The sequence below is a fragment of the Sciurus vulgaris genome (assembly GCF_902686455.1).
Source record: "Sciurus vulgaris genome assembly, chromosome: 2".
Taxonomy (NCBI): domain Eukaryota; kingdom Metazoa; phylum Chordata; class Mammalia; order Rodentia; family Sciuridae; genus Sciurus; species Sciurus vulgaris.
The window spans coordinates 78,287,713-78,299,096 of record NC_136462.1 but is presented as its reverse complement, the minus strand read 5'-3'; the positions used below and the strand labels follow the sequence as shown (position 1 = coordinate 78,299,096).

The 11,384-nt window shown below is 44.2% G+C and overlaps 1 protein-coding gene and 1 long non-coding RNA gene across 2 annotated transcripts in view; one reads left to right on the top strand and one right to left on the bottom strand.

Annotated features, from left to right (window-relative positions):
• Window positions 1–7,323: 7,323 nt before the first annotated feature.
• Window positions 7,324–11,245, top strand: MRPL52 (mitochondrial ribosomal protein L52). Its single transcript, XM_079126111.1, is given in 6 exon segments — window positions 7,324–7,802; window positions 7,804–7,843; window positions 7,945–8,005; window positions 8,082–8,149; window positions 10,461–10,525; window positions 11,076–11,245. Coding segments are annotated over 6 exon segments (450 nt in total). The 5' UTR covers window positions 7,324–7,736; the 3' UTR covers window positions 11,226–11,245.
• LOC306653199 overlaps window positions 8,116–11,384 on the bottom strand; it is a 35,930-nt gene continuing 32,661 nt past the window's right edge. The window contains exon 4 of the long non-coding RNA XR_013761665.1: window positions 8,116–8,244. This is a non-coding gene — a long non-coding RNA (uncharacterized lncRNA). The remainder of the gene's footprint in view (window positions 8,245–11,384) is intronic.

The window sequence follows — 11,384 nt, the reverse complement described above, 5'->3', positions numbered from 1 at the left end:
CAAGAGTATCACAAGTTCAAGGCCAGCTAAATCACCTTAGCTAGACCCTCAGCAATTAGCAAAACTCTGTCTCAAAATTTTAAAAAATGAAAAAAAGACAGAAAAAGGACTGGGTATGTAATTCAGTGCTGGAGCACCACTGACTTCAATCCCCAGTACCAAAAAACAAAAATAAAAATAAATAAATATCTGTTGAATGCTTACTGAGCAGAGGTAGAAGATATACCAGTTTGCTCAGAATAAAAACTGTGTAAGCATCTTTCTTTACATTCAAAATTAGAGGTTATTACATGAATTCATCACACGCAATTTTCTGAGGCAGACCACTTCTCGGTAGGCATATTAAACCACTTTAAAGGTAGACAATAGCATTAATTCCTGTCCTGGGGAGGGGCACTGCACAGCGCACTAAGCATTTTCAGAATTCCAGTTGTGACTGTTGCCTTAAGCAACAGATAGCTCCCAGATCTCCAGGCTACACCCTGCAACATGCACCTGCTTGTCGAAAATTCTCCACAGACAGGTGGTCTAGGTAAGGATCCTCCAGGATTCTGTCTGGGCCATTGATGAAAGCCAACTTACATTTCACAAAGAGACATACAAATCAGAGTTCACTGGCACCAAATATCTGAATTATTCCAAGGAAAATTTACTGCCTTTTGAGACCTGAACTGCTTCCCAAATGGCCTGCCCCTTAATCTTACCCTGAACACAGGTGTACTTAACCACCATCCCCCGAGGGTGTGAGGTCCAAGCTCTGAGGGAAGTCCCAAGAGGAGAGAGAGACACAAAGCAGGCCCTGCTGACACAGCCCCTGTTCTCTCCTTCATTGCACTCCAGTCACTCTGCCACTTCAGAGTTTTAACAATGCTTTTTCTTCTGCCTATCCTCCCTGCCTGGAACATTCTTCCCTGTGACATTTTCTATTCCTGGTGTTTGTCATCACTTCCACTACTAGAAAGTAAGCATCTCAAGAGCTTTGTTTGCCACTATACCCTCGAGTGCAGGGCTCCAAGTCAGTCATTCGCTGGGTGAAGAAATGAATGTACACTCTTGTTCCTCTAATCTTCCATCTGGCTGGGCTCCTGGGCAGGCCCTTGAATCTGCCCTCCAGACAGGGCAGATTGTGTTGCTGCCCCTCTGGCTCCTTAGAGCAAGTAGTCTTCAGAGGTACTTATTATGTTTGGTAGAAATGGGTAGAAGGAAAAAGTGTGAGTTTCAGTTTTACTGGGAGGCCTAGAATATTTTAAAATTGACTTTTTGTTTCACTAATGGGAAAAAAATAAAACAAAAAGGCCCTCATCTAACATTCTTTCCCCAGATTCAGGAAGTTCTTGGTTCCTCTATCCCACACCCAGGCTCAGGTGACCTGTCTGCAGCTAGGAGGTGGCGAAAGCGAGGTGCCACGACAGGGTGAAAGGGCAGAGAAGATAAAGGAAGGTGAGCTCTCGGGTTCACACAAAATTCGAAGGGGTTCAAGAAGAGAGGAACCGCTAATCCCAAGCGTGAGCTCTTCAACCCCGCACCCCCAGCAGCTCTGCCTCCCCCGGCAACCCTCGCCGACCTGTCCCTCGCCACTTCCCAGCTCTCCTCCGTCTCCGCCCCCGCTCGGCCGGCTCACCGCGCTCACCTTTGCCCTTTTCTTCCACATTCCCTCCCTACCGTAGCTTTCCCGCGCCCCAACCCCCGTTTCCCGTTAGCTGCCTTTCTCTTGACCCCTGGTTCCCAGGCTGCGGTCCTAGAGCTCTTTCTCAAAATCAGACCCAGCCATCACCCTCCCTCAAAGCCCCTCGGAAGAGCTGGGTCGCCCCTAACAAACGGGTATGGCCACGGGCGCCGACCCAGGATATTTCTTGGGGAACCAGGACCCCATCAAGCGTCCCTTCCGTTTCCTGCACCCCTGCCCTTCCTCCGGCTCTAGGAAGAGCTAAGAGCAGGAGACTGTGGTAAATGTAGGCGAAGGGACCAAAGGTCCGAAAACCCAGAGGCCCCGCAACCCGCTCCCCTGCCCTCTCCTCGCGCCGGCAGAACTGCACTGCCCAGGGGAAATGAAAATGACCGCGGATACCCTCAGAGACGCGTCCTCAGCCCCAGGCACACTCAGCTTCCTCTTCCCTCCCTCCCAATGCAGCTCGAGCCGGCGGCCCGACGGGGATCTGGGCGAAAGCCCTAAACCCTGGCAACCCCCGCCTTCAGCCCGGAGACACTGGGATGTAACTCGGAAGGGACCCTGGACTGGAAAGCCCCATTGCGGGGGTAGAGAAGAGGAGGCGGCGCCTGCTTGAAACCGGGGGAGGGGTCTCCCGGAAAGTGGTCTCTTCCACCTGAGGTTCCCAACTCCCCGCCCCTTCGGGGGAAGCTGTTGCATCAGCTTGAAGATACCAAATTGAAGAAAGTGGTCTCCACCGGGCCGGAAAAGTGCGGGGCAGTGGAGCTGCCGCCAGGAGGCAGCACGTAACCAAAAATGCCCCAGGACCAGAGTGCCGGGGAGGCTGGAGTTCCCAGAGCACCTTCCATGTGAAGAACCTCAGCTGCAGCGTGGACCTAAGGAAAGCGGGTGTTGCTGGGCTAGTTCAAGAAACGGGAAGCCGAGCGCGGTGGCTCACGCCAGTAATCCCAGCGACTCCGGAGGCTGAGTTGGGAGCATCACAAGTTCAAAGCAAGCCTTAGCAATTTAGTGAGTCCCTAAGCAATTCAGTGAGACACTGTCAAAATAAAAAGGAATGGGGGTGTGGTTCAGTGGTTAAGTGCCCTTGGGTTCAATCCCCAGTACTTTTTTAAAAAAGTGGGGGGAATCTGGAAATGCTTCACACTGTTTAAGGCTAAAAGGTGATTTGAAAATAGTACTTTCATACAATCCAGATGTGGCATTTTTTCGTTTCTTCTTTTTTGTTGTTCAGTACTGGGGGACTGAACACAGGGGTACTTAACCACCTTCCCCAGCCCTTTTTAATTTTTATTTTGAGACAGGGTCTCTCTAAATTCTTAGGGCCTTGTATATTGCTGAGGTTGATCTCGAACTTGCAGGATCCTCCTGCCTCAGCCTCCTCAGTTGCTGGAATTACAGATGTACGCCAACATGCCCACCATCCCTATCCCTTTTTAATTATTTATTTTTATTTTAAGACAGGGTCTCACTAAGTTGCTGCGGCTTGCCTGGAATTTGCTATCCTCCTGCCTCAGCTTCCCGAATAGCTGATTACAGGCATGCACCAGGGGCCTGCTCCTGCCTTGGCATTTTTAAGAGGGACTTCCCAGTCCTCAGGCAAGAGGAGAATGTAGCTAAAGGTCACAAATTACCCCTCTTGAAGTTGGGTCTTTTAATAAAGAGATTTTTTTTTCATGGTACTGAGGACTGAACCCAGGGCTTAACCACTGAACCACATCCCCAACCCTTTGAACTCACAATCCTCCTGTTTCAGCCTCCCGAGCAGGCGGGATTACAGGCCTGCGCAACCACATCTAGCTAGCCAGTACTGATTTGACAGCTCCAGAAAAGAAGAGAAATATGTTACAAAAAATTATGTAAGTAATAAGGAAATATTATGCAAAGCAGTGTATTGTAGGGGTGAGTTGTTGAAAGCCTTCAGTTCCCACTTTTTTTGCATGAGATGAGTAACTTTGAGCTGTCCTAAAAAGGAAGATACGGAGAGAATTCCCAGTTTACCCTTCTCTCCACAACTTCTTCAATCTTTAGAATTTTGTCATACACAATGCAAAATGGAAAAGTTGCACGACAAGGTGGAATTGGCCACCAAAGTCAGCCTCACTTATGTTCCTTCTCAGTATCATCATTACTCATCACGACTGTTAAAAAAGCACCTAATATGCCAGGTGCAGTGGCATACACCTGTAATCCGAGCGACTCAGGAGACTGAAGCAGGATTGCAAGTTTGAGGCCAGCCTTAGCAACTTAGTGAGGCCCTAAACAACCTAGTGAAGAAATTTCAAAAATAAAAAGGGCTAGTGATGAAAAAAAACGATAAAAGTAACTGTATACAACTCTACAGAACAGGGATATTTGAATAAATACATTAGGCAAAAATAAGAGTTGTTACAAAATACTAAAGCCAAATATGTCTTTGAAAAGCAAAGGAATATAAGAGAGGAAAGACATAAAGCTCAGACTCCTGGTGCTTCACAACACCCATAACTTCAGTCTTTGCCAGATGAAGTACAGAGGTTAAAGGATATCCAGTTTGGGATGACAAAGCTGCTTTCCTGTGGTTTATGAGGCTGATGAAGTCATAGAGGAGTGCTGTCCAGGTGCCAGACCTCCTCCCTCAACGGCATTTCATGAGGTCCTGAGAATGCTGATGATGTTAGCTGTCAGCGCTCCATGTTCTCTCTCTCCCTCCCAAAATCCTAACCCATATTTCTTGCCATTTACAACCAGTGGACTGTCCCCCTGCCATATCACACTAACCACATCAAAGGCTGATCATGTCTTCCTTCCAAATATCCTCCTTCCCAGATTTTTCAGTTCTGATCAAACTTCCCATTCTTATCCTCATTCCTACCCTCTAGCTCTTGCTTTTTGAGTTCCTCGGCTATTGAATGACTGCACAGGTATACTTTTCCATGTGACATTCATATCATCCACATTATTGTTCACTTGAACATATTTGTGCCCTTTCCAATGATTTTGCAAATTAATGGTGTCCTCCTCATATGTGCACTACTAAAAAATAATACTTTTGGTTCAATTCCTTTATATAGTATAGGTGGCAGTATGAGTCCATCATCTTTCTTATCAATCCTAAACACTGACTCTTAGGTTATTCTTCAAGCCCTCAACTGTGGCATTCCAGTGCTATCTCAGGACCAGCCAAAGGCTCAGAGAGCTATGGGAACAGTACCACTAATTGTAAAACAATGCATCCAGTCCTTTTTTTTTTTTTTTTTCCTTTTGGTAGGACTAGCTCTCACTCTACCATTGAGCTACATCCCCAGCGCAATAGTCACATTTTGGTTCAGTTTACTGATTCCTGAAAACTGTAAAAAAAAAAAAATCTGTACAATGACTGCTTCCTGAACTATCTTAACTACTTTACAGTTTTATTATGAAATCACTTATATAGAAATGTTTTGATAAGTAAAAATGAAGTATATGGGGCCGAAGTGTATAGAACATAGCTCAGTAGTAGAGCTTTTAGCTAGCATGTTCAAGGTCCTAGGTTTAATTCCCAGAATTGCAAAAGAAAAAAAAAAGAAGTATATGAATGTAAGATGGTTATGGTACTCTTATGTTTATCTCCCCTTACTTATTTGGCAGGGGTGGCAGGGGGGAGGGAGGGGGAATCCATCTGTTGGCTTCTAGCCAAGTTTCTTTTGTTCCCATCCCCTCTTCTTGTTCAGCTCTAGTCTATACCATTCTTATTGTTATCAAAATACTTGCTTTTACTTCTTAAACCAGGATCCACCCTTCCCCTTTTTCAAAACAGAACTCAGAGCCACCTCCTGTGGAAAAACTTCCCAGTCTTGCTGAAGGAAATGATAAACTTCCAGATAGGCCATTACACCACTCCCTCAGGTTCCTCTAGTCAGCATGTGTTTAAGTGTCTAGCCCAGCACACAATAATGGGCACTTTTGTATGAGCTTCACCATAAAGCACTTTCACTTACGTTATCACCCTTAAAATGTTTTCACAAATGTGTTATGTTTTTAATTAAGAAATGAAGGATAACCAGGTGTGTGGCACATGCCTATAATCCCAGCAGCACTGGAGACTGAGTACAAGAGGATTGCAAGTTCAAAACCAGCCTCAGCAAAAGCAAGGCACTAAGCAACTCAGTAAGACCTTGTCTCCAAATAAAATACAAAATTAGGGCCAGGGTTGTGGCTCAGTGGCCAAGTGACCCTGAGTTCAATCCCTGCTACCACAAAAAAAAAAAAAAAAAAAAGTTCAAGGCCAGCCTCAGCAACTTAGTAATACTCGGAACAACTTAACAAGACCTTGTCTCAAAATAAAAAAGGGCTGGAGATGTGACTCAGTAAACATTCTTGGGTTCAATCCCCAGTTCCGAACAGAAAAAAGGAAAAATTAAGAATAGTTGGGTGTTGTGATACATTACTGTAATCCCAACTAATGGGGAGGCTAAAGTAAGAGGATCCCACATTTGAAGCCAGCTTTGGCAATTTGGTAAGACCCTGTCTCAAAATTTAAAAAAGGACTGGGAGTGTAGCTCAGTGGAAGAGACAAAGTGCCCCTGAGTTCAATCCTCAGTACTGCAAAAGGGAAGAATTTTTAAAAAAAATTGAGGGTAAATAACTTTTTCCACAGCAGTTTTGAATAGCAAGTAATAAAGTTCTGGCTTTACTATACTACATTTACTTTCCTTTACTGGAAATTTGTGATATAAGAAGTGTCTCAATTTTTTTTAAATTTTTAATTATTATATTATCGTTATTATTATACCAGGGATTGAACCTAGGAGTGCTTTCCCACTGAGTCACATCCCCAGTGCTTTTTTTTTTTTTTTTTTTTTTTCACGCTAAGTTGCTTAGAGCCTTGCTAAATTGCTGGGGCTGGCATCAAACTTGTGATCCTCCTGCTTCAGCCTCCCGAGTTCTTTGATTACAGGCATGCACCACCATGCCCAGCTAAATTTTTTATTTTTTCATATTCTGGAACACTTGCACATACATAATATCTTGAGAATGCAACCCAAATCTAAACATGAAAATCTTTTATACTGCATATACACCTTAACACATAGCCTGAAATTAATTTTTTTTCCTGCTGCTGTGGATGAACCCAGGACCTGAGCAGGCTAAGCACGAGCTCTACTACTAAGCTACACCTCCAGCCTCCCTAAAGGTAATTTCGTACAATATTTTTAGTTGGTCTGCATTTTGAGCGCAACTCCTCACATAAGTACAGGTATTGACTTGTCCACTTATAGCACTATGTCAGTGCTCAAAAAGTTTCTGATTTTGGATCATTTTGGGTTTAAGGTTTTCAGTTAGGAATGCTCAACCTGTACTTACCTCATGAGGTTCTTGCAAGAGTTACATTAGGGAATGCTCTTATAAAAATGTCATCAGGGCTGGGGATAGAGCTCAGTTAGTAGAGTGTTTGCCTCGCAAGCACAAGGCCCTGGGTTCAATTCCCTGCACCGCAAAATAAATAAGTAAAAATAAAAATGACATCAGTTCTTAGCCACAACAGTTTCCATAAATCTTTGTCGGTGCACTCTAGATCATATTCCCACTATATATGCTGGCAAAAAACACATACCTCCCTTCCTAGGACTCAGCTGTAAAATTAGTCACATGTATGATTGTCTTCTCTCCTCTCTAGACCAAAAGCTGTATGATAGTGATAATATCTGCTTTCGCTCTCCATAGAATTTCCTGCACCTACTACAGCGCTTGTCACATAGAACTTCCTGTTTTGTTGGATAAATACGTGAGATCTGAAATCAAATTTTTCTCATTCATTCTAGACTTAGTCATTTAGTCTGGGGAAAACGTCAGTGAGATTGTAAAATGAGGTAACATGGATGTTACTCTGAGATAAAAGTTACTGTAAATTTCAAAAGATTAGACACCGCTGGGGGAAGGTCATGTTAATAATTCAGAACTGTTCAGTTGAGGACGTCACCACTTCCACTTAATATACATGCTCAAGATGACAGCTCCTTTTCGCCCATAAGACCCGGGCCCTAATTGCTGTTCACTTCCGTACGATGACCCAAGATGGCGGAGCCCGTGATTGAAAACCAGATTCAAGATGGCGGCTTCCGGCTTCCCCCGCAGCAACGCGCGTAGGCTCCGAAGCCACGCCCACTTCCGACTCCTCCGTCACCGCCATGGCTGCTTTAGGGAGTCTGCTCTCCGGTGAGTTGGCCTAGGCTAGGTAGACTCAGAAGCCGGTGAGGTGCGGGCTGGACCCCTAGGACTAACTCAGCGTCGCCTCTGACTCTGTCTTGCTTTCCCAGTAGGTGTGCGGAGGCTGCACTGCAGCGTGTCGGCTCGGGCTGGCAGCCAGTGGAGACTCCAGTGAGTGCGGTGGTCGGGGGATTCAGGGGGGTAGAAGCAGGTCCAAGACCTCACGGAACTATTTCTTTTTACCCAGACAGGGCCTGGCTGCCAACCCTTCCGGCTATGGGCCCCTCACGGAGCTCCCAGACTGGTCTTATGCGGGTGAGCGTCAATCCAACAGTTTACTTCAGAGAATTTTCACTTAGAGGGACCGCCCCTGGAAGGGGTGGGAGAGTGATGTCCAGGCGGGGGCGTGACTGAGTGGGGGAAAAAAAAAAAAAAAAATCGAACTTTTTATTTGGAAAATGGAGTTGGAGTGAAAAAGCTCTCTTGTTTATTTTGTCAATTAAACTACTACGGAAGATAAAGCTGGACAGGATCTTGGCTTGTGAAGATAAACAAGTTAATTCTAACTTGGACCACCCTGGGTTTGAAGCCGGTGATAAGTCCTTCCCTTTTCTCAAAGGGAATGAGATTTTAAGTAGTTAGGAAGAACCACCCTTCTGTGTGGTGAGTGCATATTGAGAATTTGGCACCAAATGCAGGAAGAACTCTTGAAAGGTTGTAGAAAGGAGTATCCCAGAGGGGTAGAAGGGTGATGATTGAGGATGGCAGGCTCCTTTCAGAAAAATCTTTTCACTTTACTTAAAAAGAGAAGATATTAACTCTAAAAGAGAGGGACCTTAGCCAGGACCAGTGCACAACCTGTAATCCCAGTGACTTGGGAGGCTGAGTCAGAAGGATTGCAAATTCCAGGCCAGACTCAGCAATTTAGCAAGACTCTGTCTCAAAATGAAAAGGACTAGGGATGTAGCTGTGTGGTAGAACCCCTGGGTTCACTCACCATTACCAGAAGAAAAGAGAAGTTGAAGCCACTCCCTACTCCCTTTATGGGATTTAAATTTACAGGAAGGAAAATTGAGGCCTACAGAAATGAAATGCCTGTATAGTATCAATACCAGGCCTCCTTCCCAACTTGAAGACCTGAGTATTAATACCCTACTGGAGTTTTGTTTGTTTTTGTAGTGCTGGGAATTGAATCCAGGGCTTCATGCATGCAAGACAAGCACTCTCATTGGGCTCATCTCCACCTCTCCTTTGGATTCTCTATTATGTGAATAAGTATTCACATACTTATTCAAGAAGGAAGATGAAATTTGTTTCCACTTGTTATTTACTGTAGGAAGCCTAGGCTCTTTGTAATATGGAATATTAAAGAGACTGGAATTATACGTACCTGGTATGTGTGCGTGCGTGTGTTTGCACTTGCAGGGGATTGATCCCAGGGCCTCTGGCATGCTAAGCACACACTTTGCCACTGTACTACACCCCTAAGCCCCCGTAACTGATCAATCTGAGCTTCCCTGCTTGCTAAAAAAAAAAATATATATATATATATATATGTATATACAAAGACACAGACATTCATGGTTCTTGTAAGGATAAAAATGAAACCCAGTGAAAAGCACTTGGCATACATACTGCACGATATTCATGCATTTTTGTGGGAGGGGGCGGGGTACTGGGGATTGAACCCAGGGCCTTGCACATGCTAGTCAAGCACTCTACTGCTGAGTTACATTCCCAGCCCCTCATTCCCTTTCTTAATAATACCTCTGATCTAGTTACCATCAAACTACTGGGCAGAATTTTCACTTTTTCTTTGTAGAAAATAAGTGTCCTTTCCTTTCATCTCCATTATAAACTACTTGAGATCAGACTGAATATATATATGGAATCCTTATGAGTGCTTATGTTCTTATACTATGCTTTGAATGGCAAAAACTAGTGATACAGTCCCTGATTTGAAGGAACTTAAAGTCAAGCTGGGAAAATAAGCATGGGCATTTTAAAAATAAATAATATTTTAGTATTCTGTCCTATTCCAAAAAGATCTGAAATGACTAATGCTAAAAACAATAATATAGTAAATGTCTCAAGGCAAATAGATGAATGTTAAATGACATGAACTTCTTTCAGAAGAGACCCTGAAAGAAGGGTCATGGGACCCTGTTCCATCTCTAGCATCACAAAAAGAGCTGATGAAGTTGATGGAGGTTACAGAGGGGTTGGGGTGGGGAGAGGTAGGGCTTGAGGGGGCTTAAGGATAAGGACTTAGCTAGAAGGAAAGGGAAAAAGGGCATTTCATTGTAGAGTGGGACAGAATTAGGAAAGATGTTGATTGAAAGGTTTCTAAAGATAAAACAGTAGAAGAAGCATTGCAAATTATCTTGAATTCCAGGATAATTAGTGGTAGGTGAAATAGGAGTAGGAACATGGTTTAGGAACTTATTTTTGATACGTCTGTGGTACCTCACTCTTGAAGATGAGGGACTTATTTTAGGAAAATTAAGCTACATTGGGTATAAAATGGAAGAGGTAGGGATTAACTCTTCCTCATTCCTGTCATAGTCTTTGACTAAGGTGCTGTAGACCACCTCTAACACTTGCCTTTTCTCTCACCTATTTGTAGATGGCCGCCCTGCCCCCCCAATGAAAGGCCAACTTCGAAGAAAAACCCAAAGGGAAAAGTTTGCAGTGAGTGACTAGAGCTTCAGCTAGGGCTGAAGCTACATTGTTTGTGATTGTTTTGCACCTGAGCTGTCATGTACACTGTATACAAAGGTTTTAACAGTTTTGTGTTTTGTTTTTGTTTTTGTCTTTGGAGATACTGGGCATCAAACCCAGGGATGATCTACTACTAAGCTCATCCCAGTCCTTTTTTTTTTTTCTTTTTGAAACAGGATTTTATTTAGTTGCTGAGGGCCTCACTAAATTGCTGAGGCTGGCCTCAGCATCCCATATAGCTAAGATTTATAGGTGTGTCACCAGGTCAGCTGAGCCAATCATTTTAATAGCACTGTGAGAAGGGAGGAATCAAGTTCCTAGGCCAGGAACCAGTAGTGAGCATTCTGACTCCCATGTTGCTACCTCCCTTCTGTTACCCAACCCAGGATTTAGTGCCACTTGTTCCCTAGTCAGCAGTATCAATTTCCAGCTGAAACCTCTAACTTTGTGAGAAAAAGGATATAAGGTGCAGTGCCCAAGCCCCAGATGTTATCCACACTTGTTTTCCTGTCTGTTTCAGAGACGAGTTGTACTGCTATCACAGGAAATGGATGCTGGAATACAGGCATGGCAGCTCAGACAGCAGAAGTTGCAGGAAGAAAAAAGGAAGCAGAAAAATGCTCTTAAACCCAAAGGGGCTTCACTACAGAGCCTACTTCCACGTCAATAAAAAACAATTCCTGTTCCTTACCTCAACCTCTCTCTGGCTTTCTTTTCCATCACCTGGACGTCTCATTCCAGACAGAAGAGAGCCTTTGTGTCCTATTTGTCTTCAGAGCAAAAGAGCTTGGATACCCAGAAGAACAATCTATAAGGTCACTGCCTGGGA